Source organism: Seriola lalandi, unplaced genomic scaffold, assembly GCF_002814215.2.
Source record: "Seriola lalandi dorsalis isolate HSWRI2012SDOR001 ecotype SW California unplaced genomic scaffold, Sedor1 jcf7180002054378, whole genome shotgun sequence".
NCBI lineage: Eukaryota > Metazoa > Chordata > Actinopteri > Carangiformes > Carangidae > Seriola > Seriola lalandi.
This window is the reverse complement of record NW_019524931.1, coordinates 509,005-521,029: the sequence shown is the minus strand read 5'-3', so window position 1 is coordinate 521,029 and position 12,025 is coordinate 509,005. Positions and strand designations below refer to the sequence as shown.

Below are 12,025 nucleotides of genomic sequence, written 5' to 3'. Positions count from 1 at the left end.
GGCGAAAAAAACAAGCAGACACTGGGAAAGAAAAGCCTGGGAATGGCAGCATACCTCCGTGTCTGAGGCTGACTCCAGCTCAAGACTGTTGGTTTGTTTGAAACACAGCTGAACCCAAAGGCCCTAATCCATCAGGCGGATGAATACAAGGGAGGTCGCACTGGGGAAAATGGAGCTGATTCTTTCTGGTCAGGAAAGTCTGGTTACATTAAGTTGGGTAAATCTGTAGGTTGTTTTTAAGGCTTAAGTTTCTCCCCGAATCTCATCAATCTTTTTTGGTTGAGTCATTGGTGCAATATCAACAAATCGTTTTTATTATCATTTAAATTCTAATGGTCACAAAGGAAGTTAACCAGTTTGGGGGCTGTTGCTTAATCCCATCCATGATATGAGCACTCCCTGCATTACTCTGTGACTCATGCTCCTCCCTTATGTGATTTGAATCACTGATAATGTACGACATCTCTACTTCCTGACTGGAATACAGACTTTACAGCACCATGGATCGTCCTAGATGTAGATGTAAGGGTAAATGTCCATGTGTAGTTTGATCATAAAGCAGGTCTAGGTTCTACATTAATACTGTGACAGTATCAAAGCCTCAGTCCACAGAGAAATGCACACAGCCTGTATTCAGAAACTGAGCCTTAAAACCAGCCGTCAGGACTTCTGGAACTTTGTGATGTCACAACAAAGCAGTCACCAAGCCCTCAGCCATGCCCCAAGCCCCGCCCACCTTCATCCACCGTCCAACCTTGCAGGATTTGTGTTTGCCTGAAATCTGCTATAATTGTATTGGATCACTCAGAAAACAGTCAGCCAATCAGAACAGAGACTCAGAGCCTCCTCTCTTCTGATTGGCTCACTGACCTGTTGGTGCTAGAGCTCCAGAGAGAAGCCTGAGAGAGGAGATGTAAAACTACACTGAGATTTTTGGTTCTTAAAACCACAAATATATCTTCTTAGGAATCAACACTTCAAATAAAACACTGAAGAGGAAAACATGGAACTTTAAAGGCAAAACAGGAGGAAAAAAAATCTCATAGCAACATCTGTAGGCAGCTGTTGCTACTAAGGATATAACTCCCAGAGGTTTGAGGTCTGAGTTCTGTTTCCACAAATATGTCCTATTTGTTTATATTGTCCCATGGAAAAATATTCAATTACATTTTAACTTTTTAAAATATCTAAAGAACATCTGATGTCAAAGAAGCAGCTGACTACAGTCGAACTTTCTAATTATAGCTGCTTTCTAGGAGTACATCATCAAACAGGCTGCACGTTTTGGGTGTACTGGCCCTTTATAAAAGCTGAGTGGGCTGCCAAAGGGCTCGTCACTGGTCGGAAGTGCAGTTGCGTAACAGCATCAGCGGTGGGAACATGTATTTATGATGACGCCTGCTTGCCCTTTGCAGTCAGGTTATAAATAGCCCTTTGCCTTTGGGTGGCCCTTCAGAGCAGGTGTCTGAGAGCTCATCAGAGTGCTGCCGAACCGCTGCTACAACTCAACACATGTCCATTATAATCTCATGCAGACGTCACATGTTTACTCTCACTGTGATAATATCTATAGGGATGATGAGACACTGTAATAAATCACTGTTTGGTATATTGTATCTATCCAATCACCTTCACCTGCTCTCTGCCTGGTTTTACAGCCTGCATGGTGTCACTTTCCTCACAGTTTATACATGAGTTCACTTTGCTGTTGAATGGCATTTTAAAAGACAAATCTATTCAACAGGTCATGAGTGCTAGATGTGCCACCCTATGAGGGCATGTGACGGGAGCTTTTCATTAGGGTGGAGGTAAATTATTGGCTTTCAGAACCTAATTTAAAGTTTCCATGACGGCAGAGCTGTCAGGATAAACTCACTGAGAAAGTCAGCCATTGATAACATTTGACATCTCAATCCATTTTCTCTGCCTTATCTAATTAATACTCCACTGCTTTCAATTCATTCTCTGGTGTTATCCTTTGTGCGAAAAGGTGGGAAATATCCTATAGTGTTAAAACCAGTCAGCAACTTAAAGATGCACTGTCTGATTGTCTGTTATGTTTCAGGACACCAAAACAATCAGGTAGTGTAGCTTTAAATTTGCATTAATTAATTGTTTTGGCCATTTGGGAGCAGCACAACAAGCTGACACACAACACAACATATAACACATTAGAAAGTTGTTATGGTGGAAGTGTTAGCAAACATTTGCATATTTACATGTGCAGCAGATACGGAGCATTCACTTGAGGTTAGCTCTGTTTTAGTTTCTACCACCTCCTGCTCCACTAGTCTGACCATGGCTGCAAACAAGGTTACAACATCAAAGTTACCACCTGCAAAACCAAAACAACGAGCTGTCAACTGACCCGCGAAAATATCAATTGGTGCAGCTTTTTAAGGGTGGAAATTTATAGAGCAATGGAAGATCTGCTCTTCTGTTTTGCTTCAAAATATTATTGTGTGATGTTGAGCATTCGATGCTATAATTAGACAGCGCAGTCTGGTCCAGTCTGCAGGGATGAGAAAGCGTCTGGCTGTGCAGCTCAGCTCACACTGAACTGATACTCGATACCAGCCTCCATCACTGACATGAGACAGATCCGATTCATTTCAAATATACTTTAAAAATATCTGAGCCTTTCAGCAGCTCCTCTGATTTCATTGTGTGTCGGGTCTAGGCTGGTGAACTGACCCTGACATGTTGCTAATCAAGTTAGCTCATTATGAGTAACAATGTTGATGCAGGCAACACTTAAATGTGGTCAGTTTCTTATTCAGTAGCCATGTGATTTCAGTCATCGTTGCTCGACCTTTTCAACTCTCTTGTGGTTTGCGTCATTTTTTTTCTCTTCATGTATTAGCAGCATTTCATTCATTTCACAATCTCATAAATTATGGAACAAACTACTGAGGGGGATTTTACTCATACGTCCCCTAAAGCGTCATTAACTGCTGTAAAAAAGACTCCCCCTCCATGCCTGCTGCTCATCACAGAAGTCTCCAGGTCACATGCAGCGGAGGAGAAGGGCTCCTCTCCCACCACTTCCTCCTCCCACCGACAAAACTGAACTGCACAAAGGGACAGAAAGTGCACCTGAAACCTCTGTGAGCTCGTGTTACATTTCAGTTCAGTTCACCCAGATTCGCTCTCAGCATCTGGCCGCTGCCCCTGTAACTTACCAAAATAAGAGCACGATCTAAAAATGTGATTGTCAATAAAAATTATTTTTCATGCAAAAAATCTAGTGGGACAAAACAAGCAATCTGAAGAGCCTCTGCTTGAGCTGTAGGAAACTATAAAGAACCAATTTCACTATTTTCTGACATTTAATGGATCAAATGTTCAACTGATCAATATCTAATTGATAATTTCCTCTTCAATTTCTCCTCATATGCAACATATTTTTCAGTATCTTCAAAAAAAAAGAATCAAATAATAACTAAAGGTCAACTTACTAGCTTTTTCCAGAGCTTTCAGACACATCTCACAGTCTTCCTCACCACATGAGATTGAGCAGATTAACTATCTCCATGACTGCATAGATCACATGATGAAAACTAAACTACCTCCGTGACAACAAAGCACACTCCATCCACTGAGGAAGATCATGAGGTGTGGTTGAAAGCTCTTGGGGGAAAAAAAGCTAGTACATGGATCTTGAGTTGTAATGTGTTTTTGTTTGATTTAATTACAAAATTATTTGATGAATTGATTTATGTTTCCAATGTTAGGTTTCTTTGCCTTTTCTTTATCAGACACACGTCCACTGACTCTCCTCCACTCGCTCGACCAGTGAGCCTGAACACAGTTATGGTCTTTATAAGATGACACCTGAGACACCTGTTCACAGCCACGTGAATGACTCCCAAAAACTGGAACAACTCTGTAAACCTATAGGATAAAAAATAAAGTAGGGCACCAGCCGTCTTACTTTTCACCGCAACACTTTATTACTGAGAAACTGACAAATCTACCAAACTACACTGTTGTGTATCTTATACAGGACTCTGACACACACACACACACACACACACACACACACAAACACACAGCAGTCTGTCTGAACTCCTCAGGCTGCAATGTCCTGGAAATGCAAATGTATTCGAATGGATCTGAAAAAACAGAGGAAAGAAGCTTGAATCTGCACTTTCACAGACTGGTAGCCAAGAAATGCTTCAGGCTCACACATGACAGCAGATTGGTGTGTGTGTGTGTGTGTGTGTGTGTGTGTGTGTTTCACACTGAGAAAGCCCGAGTGACATCAGACGCCTCAGGAATGCCGCAGTAGTAAAAAAGAGAAAGGAGGCAGAAATCCTGGTGGAAGGAGAGATGCTGCTCAACAAGAACGGCTGGTTGCTGAAACGAGTGAGGTGAACTGAGGGGTGAGCTAGTCGGGTAAAACCTGAAAAACACGTGGAGCATTTTGTTGACTTGTACCAGTGTTTTTCCATTTTCATCACAGCCCCGGGTCTATACGGTCTACTCATCCAACCGGGGGCAGTTACAAACTGTTGAAAGAGGGGGGGGGGGGGGGGGGGGGTTGGTACACCAGAGTCATGGACAGATCATGAGACAATGGGGCGTGGAGACAGTAATAGTTATAAAAGGCCCCCCACCCCTTCTAGATGCAGTAGGAGCAAGCCCCCCCCCCCCCTGAAACTTGTCATTTTGCTTCTCTTTTCAGTCTTTCTGTGACTCTTTCTGGTCACTTTGCATAACTCTGTGGTTGTTTTGTGTCTTTTTGCAGTTGTTTGATTGACTTTCCAGGATTCAACCTGTGACACTCACAAGCAGCTACCCATCACCTTCTGACTCAGAATCCAGAAGGAGCGAGGGCAGCTGTTTGTTATGGTTGCTAGTACAATACAAGATACATTCAAAACCACGTAAGACAGTTGTATCTCACTTGTAAAGTATAGAGATCATTGACCTCAGGACAGTTTATTCGGTCTAACCCTGCAGGGAGCTCTGTTTGAGGTTAATATGAGCGACAACACATATAAAGACAGAAAATAGGAGACACAAAAAAACCAAAGTTCACATTCCTCCAGTCTGATCACACTTATCAACTCAGCCCATGAGGTGAGCAATGAGCCACAGGTGCAGGACTATCAGCTCACACACCCTGACAGAAGAGGAAGTCAGCGTCACACAGGCTGCTCTGGTCAGTGACTGCTGACTGAGTGTGTGACCCTCCTACGACTGTCAGGAATCACAATGATGCAATACACTGAAACTTTGTCTGATGTGTAACAGGGATCATTTCAATGGAAAGCTGATATTAATACGGAAGATGTTTCACAACAAGACCGTCATGAGTTTGGTCTTTATTAAACTGTATCTTAGAGGTTGAAGACAGACGCAGGAATCTAAAACACAGTCTCTCCTAAAAGGTGGATTTCATTATCCTACCACTCGGCCGAAGCTGCACATTTCACCCAACCTTTAGCCACCTATGTAAATGTCTTTGCTCGTGCACTAACTAGTTTTCAGTCCGTCTTCATTGGTGTTATCAGGAGTTATAACTGACTCCAGCTGGTGGGAGGGTCGTCCTGTGCAGTCAGAGCTGATAGTTTATTGGCTATTGTGACAATAAATACAATAAAAATCAGCATCACATCAATTTGTAATCCTATTAAATATATCCACACTAGGCTTGGGCTGATATTTGATAATACTGAATACATCGATAATTGATAGTATCTAATATTGCAATATTTCCCGTCATATGAAATACTATCGCAGAAAAATATATTATTTTTTTTGCAATTTTACACATTGTACCTTGAACTGCAATACAATAATATAATTATGTAAGAAACAGACTGAAATATGAAAAACAGCAATATAATCATATTATATTATATTTTTTTTCTAACCAAGCAACTTTTTCAAACTGGGCTACTTGAGCTATCTTTCCCTGTACCTCAGGCTGCTCTACAGTGTCTTGGATTCTTAAAAAGGTTCCATGAATAGCGTGTCAATAACATGTCAATCATTATAGTGCTTGGTTCGTTGATTTATCACTTGATTCATTTATCAAGAAAACAGCCAACAATTCCCGGGGTCCAGCTGCTCAAGTGAGAGAATCTGCTCTCTGTTTGCCGTTTGAGTTTTCAGCTGTTGGTCGGACAAAGAAAGGAATTTAAAGACGTGCAGCTGTGCATCATGATGTTATAAATGTGCATAATATTGATAGAAGTGCCCCCAACAGTACAGTACAATAAGTGATTATCTGCCAGACGGATACACAGAGAACTACAGAAGTGCACACTCTCAAAAAGCACATATTGACTTGGCCTAATCATTCAAGAGAATGTGCAAACAGTATTTTATGTTTGTCATCCAACAGAATGCAAATAGGACCGAACCCAGACTTGGCTGGGTGACGGTGGCTGAGGAAGAGAGGTGGGTGGGAAGGAACAGGCGGCGCTCACACAATGAAGCCGTGAGGAAATGAGCCGAGAGGAAGGAGAGGAAGAATGGCCATTGACAAGTTTGCGGCGGCCGGGTGCGCAGGTTGAGTCAAGTTCACTGGGACATGATCAGCGAGCCTGGCTCGGGAACAGCTGGCTTGTGCAACCTTCGTACACGGTTGCATTTTGCACACAGGCGCATGCATCGACAGGATGAAGAGAGGAATTTACTTCCTTACCAGCAGCGAAGAGATTCAGTGTTTGTTTGCACGTGTAGCCTGTGATTCAGCCCGAGCATGTACATTAGTGCAGTCACGGTATGAACAAACACCATCGACTGTATTTCATACCTGTCCCTCTTGTTAGCTCAAGCTGCCATTCCACGGAATTTACTGAAGCCAATGAGCAAATAAGGCAGCAGTGTGAGAATGAACGGAGCCACAGAGGCCTTATCTCTCTTTAGACTGGGAGTCACAGACACAAAAATTAAAACGCCCATTTCAACCATTTCAAAATCACGTAAAACTTCATGTGCTCCGTGTCACAACATGTCGACCTTCAACTATGAAATCAGCCAAGTCCAGTCACAAGACCTGGTCCTCATGGGTCCCCCCGTCCTTCACACAGTCACACGGCTCTTCCTCTGTCTCTGTCCCTGTTCATGCAGACACTGCTGCTGCTGTCAGGTCGCGCTGATGCGGCGGTGACAGACAAGAGGAGCATCGTTTCTATGGTCACGGCAGCCTCTCTCATTAGATCCACAGTCATTGTTTGGATCGTAACCCTGGAGCCTGTTTAGTTAAGGTGGTAAAAATCAGCGTAGGGATTTCTGGCACCCACTTCCAAGGCGGATGGAGAAGGGAAACAGACTTAAAGGGTCAAAACTCCAGTCAGACTGAAGCAAACATCAGACTACAAGCTTCATCATGCCAGCACGTGGCTGGAGCTTTGACCTTTTTAAAAGAGGCAGTAACATCAGATCTTGAACTTTACTCAAATCTGTTTAGTTAGATGAAAGCCTAAACAATAACCGGATTATTAAAGCACTGAAAGGTTCATATTTTAGTATTTCAGTAAAGTGAATAAATTGAATTGCCCTTGTGGCTGAGGGGTTTAGGCGCTGACCATGATGCAGTGAAACGTCTGGTTTTCACATCACTCTCCTCTTTCATTCCTCATCGCTCTCTACATTCAATAAATGTCACAAAACGTGTCAATGCACCGTGAATGGACGTTGTTGTGAGCAGGTGCAATGAATCTAATAGTGCTGAAATGATTAGCTGATATTGTGAGTAGTCAGTTGGCAGAATATTATGTACTAGTATAAATGATAATCACTGGTTAATCATTTAAGTCATTTCTCAAGGGAAACACTGAGTGGTTCCAGCTTCTCACATGATGATTTGCTGTTTTTTATCATTGTAAATGGAATATAATCAGAACTGTTGATCAAACAATCTGAGGATGTTACCTTGTAAAAGTAAGGAGAATATTAATCTTGTCACTGTGCACCCACTGTCAAATGTTTTAGCTAACATGAAATATGTGTAACTCATTTCCTCCCTGGATGTTTTGCATCTTTGGACCCATTTGTCATGCAGTCACAAACCTGACCTATCAGAGCGAAGTGCCAGCTGAGCTCTGCTGCCAGACTGTGTGGAGTAGAGCTCAGCAGACCTTGCCACCGTTCTTTCACTGCAGCTCCAAGGCTCCCAAATGTGAAGTCCAAAATAGGCTGCGTTGCTCCACATTTAAACTGGAACAGCCTCTCTTTGTGGGTCTCCTTTCTCTGCACCCAGGCCTCTTCTCTGTGTCAGTGGTTTCACTAACACAGGTTAAAGTCTGGTGTTTGTTTTAGGGGGAGTCCCCAAAGTCAGACTCATACCCATCTGCATCCTGTCAATAAAGGTCAAACTTCTGTGCTTATACACATTCTTCCTGACTCCACAAGTACTGCACAGTCCTACACCTAAAGTCTAATGCCCTAATCCGAAGGTCAGCAGCAGCCTCACTTAAGTCAGACAAGAGGGAAGCTTCAGCAATTAAAGAGAGATGTTTGCAGGGAAGATAAATGATGCTGCTTATGGCATAAGTCAGCCACACCTATGAACTCAACACCATCCTCACAGGGCTCCAAGAAGCTTCATTCAAAGACAATAGACCCACAGAGGTGACATGTGAAGGTGTAAGTGGCCCGGTGGCCTGTGCATCAACCCCCACTACACCAGGGCCGCAGCATCCATCCCACCCAGCAGCAGCAGCAGCAGCAGCCGCAGCAGCGGACTCACCCAGTGTTTTGACCGCGATCTGTCGCGTCAGAGGCGGCGGCAGGTTGATGCAGACCAGATCCACATCCTGATGCAGCAGCACGTCGTCGATCCGGTTGGTGTAGAAAGGTACGTTCATCTCCTTGGCCAGCTCCTCCGCTTCCTCCTGCGTCCGGCCCCACAGCGCTTTAACGGCGAAGCCCTCATTCTTCAGCAGCGGGATGATCACCCTGGCGGTCAGGCTGGTGCCGAACACGCCGACCCCTGGAAGCATGACTCGGGTTTATTTGTCTGGTTTGGTCGTTCTGTTGGTTTTCAGTTTGTTTTCAGAGCTCCGGGTGAAGCCAGACCTGCTGCTGCAGCGGCGGCTGAGCGGGAGGCAAGCGGCGGCTGGGACGGTCAGGTTGGCCATCCACCTGCAGCCAAACACCCGCTGTGCTGCATTCTCCCGTCGCTCCGGCTCGGCGACCGGGCATATATCGCTGTTATTCCCCCTCGGAATATAATCCAGAGACAGACAGAGAACTGAGAAAGGCTCCCACCGCGTTAAATAAAGAAATTTAAATGCACTATTCCGGTCTTCACCTCGTCCACGTCTGACAGCGGTCAGCGCACCGACTGCGCCAAGCAGTGAAGGGCATGTCACCTCCTTCCACGGTTTGTTATTCCTCCTCCAGCAGGACCCTCCCTTCAGATAACACCACACAGAATCAACGACACTCAGAAATGAGCTTCATCTGACGGCGGGCTGACAGAAACACCCCCGTCGCCTTATCCCCGCTCCCCGGAGGATCCCGCAGCAGCAGCGGCAGCAGCGGCGCTATTATGCTGAAGAAGGCTGCTATTGATGTTGCAGCTCAGACCTGCGCTGTCAAGCTAGACACCGTGACAGGAAGCGCGAACGGTGTGGGAATTTCAAAATAAGAGCTTTGCTATATTTACTTCGCCATATCTTCAGTAAGTGAAATGTAGACTTTAAAATAACGTCACCAATATTATATTTATATATGGAGTCTTATAGAATCTCAAAATATAAAAATAATTAAACGACAGAAAAATACAGTCACATTTAACATATAGTAGGCTACTGGTTTGGATATATTCGGAATTAAAATAAGTAGATGCAAAACAATGGATATTTGCATAATAAGCCATATCTCTTATATTGGCACAATGATGATTACCATGAGAAGACAGTTTGGATTATGTTGAGACAGCACAATAGTTATTTTAGAATCATGGGAAAAAGTTAAAGCACTTATTTTTATCTTCCCTTTAATATTTTTACTCTGTCACTTTTATCTATTTATTTATTTATTGATGATCATGTCATTTAAAAAAAAAAAAGCCCATACTCTTCAGTTTCCAAACACCGTAAGTCAGTGAGCCAGATGGGCTGACTGGACCCAGTTACACTTGCTTGCACTATATCTATCACTATTATTATTATTATTAATATTAGTAGTAGTAGTAGTAGTAGTAGTAATAGTGGTAGTAGAAGGAGGAGGGGGAGGTACACGTGGTAGTAATAGTAGTACAACATATTTTACACCTTTAATGGAAACTTTGGACAACTTCCGGTCTTCTTGTGTCACTTGACGCAGCTCTCACTTCGCTCTCCTCCCCACTTTAACCCTTCAGCTCCTGGGCTGAATTGAGCAGCTTGGCCCACTGAGAGGAGAGGCTACTGTACTGCACTGACGGAGCCGGGCTGTAAGGAAGAAACCAACACTCAAGTCATTGTGCAAGTCTGTCAGCAATAATCTTTATCTCACCACTCATGTACATGTACATTAGGGCCATTTAAAGGTGCTATTTCAGATTAACAGTGGTTTCGTTCCAGAAGTAAAAAAAAAATTCTGTGCATACTTCTTAATTAAGACACATTATATTGTTGTTGTTTTAATGTACTTTATGTTCTCCTCTGTCTCTGCTTGTTGAATGTCGCTGTGGTTTGTGCCACTTTCACTTCAGCCTGCAAACACTCCACCAAGCAGCTTCTGCCCACAGCCCACAGTGAACCAGCCCCTCACCCTGCAGTACACTGCAGCCTTCACCCTCCACAGAACCATGTAACTCAGTGTGACAGGATGCAACAAGACAGAAACTGTCAGCGGGAGAAGACATCATTGTTCAGGTTTAAGCTATGATAGAGCTGAGCTTCTTTGCATTCTGCAGCAGGGATCAGAAGCCTTTGAAGTGAAGAGAGGATTTGAATTTCATCATGGTTGAGTCCACTGTGCTGCACTCCTCCATATATCATACTCCTCTGGGTTTAATAGAGTAGACACCTCGTACACTGTGGCCTCACCCAGGACTCTAACACCACAGTTGATGTAGTAGATATTGATCTGAATGAACTGTGGGTAATAATCATTTAAATGAAGGAATATGATCAATATTAGGCGTTATACTGGCTGCAGTTGCCATCTGAAGTGACTCTGGCTGCAACAACAAATATGTGTTTTTGGAAATTTACATTAATGATTTTTTTGTAAGATAAATCTTTAAGCTTTTTAATCTATCATTTTGTAAATAGTTTGTACAATGACCTGCATTGCAGCATGTGATGGCTGCACCCAGCAGACTACAAACATTCATATCTTGTCCAACACAGTTTGATTTTTCATCCGTTTATTGGCATTTTTGAAACACTTGCTACACACATGCTGAGACTGTCATTTCTCCACAATTATTGGATGGATTGACATTAAATTTTATTTAGTTATTTAGTTTGTGGTCACCTGACAATGAATCCTACTGAATGTGGTGATCTCCTGACTTTTCCTCTAGCCCCACCAGCTGGTCAAAGTTTCCACTTAAATAATGTAATGCAATACATAGTCTTAAGTGGCTACACCCGGACCCTGGACTGTACCACCTGTCACCTGTTTATTTGTTGTTAAATTACTTGTCCACCCCCCAGTTTTCCTGTATTTTGCACTAAGTTCTGTTTTGTTGAACTGTTTTAAGGCCCCATTTAGTTAATTTTCAACCTAATATTCTTCTTCTTTTTTTAAGTAAATAAACTCAAATAAAACCTGCGTGCTTGTGTCCACCTGCTCGGCCCCTAACACAACGCAGCATGGCCTCTGCTGACACACAGCTGGTGCGATTAATCAACAACTGTTCAATGGATGGAAAAAAGATGAAAGTCATCGTTTGAATCAATGTGGGCACAAGCATACAATATTACATTGAAGCGAACACGTCAGTCAACAGTTTATTTTTGTCCACAGTGGTTGTGAGAAGTGAAATTTCTTTGTGCCTCTTCTCACACACATATTTCTACAGCTTTGTGCTGTCAACATCGAGTCTCTCCTATCGATTTGGTCAACA

At 43.2% G+C, this 12,025-nt stretch overlaps 1 protein-coding gene across 1 annotated transcript in view; it reads right to left on the bottom strand.

The window, feature by feature from the left end:
• gfod1 (glucose-fructose oxidoreductase domain containing 1) overlaps window positions 1-9,494 on the bottom strand; it is a 31,451-nt gene extending 21,957 nt beyond the window's left edge. The window contains exon 1 of the mRNA XM_023409006.2: window positions 8,708-9,494. Coding sequence (XP_023264774.1) covers window positions 8,708-8,960 — 253 coding nt within the window. The 5' untranslated portion in view covers window positions 8,961-9,494. The remainder of the gene's footprint in view (window positions 1-8,707) is intronic.
• Between the last annotated feature and the right edge of the window lie 2,531 nt (window positions 9,495-12,025).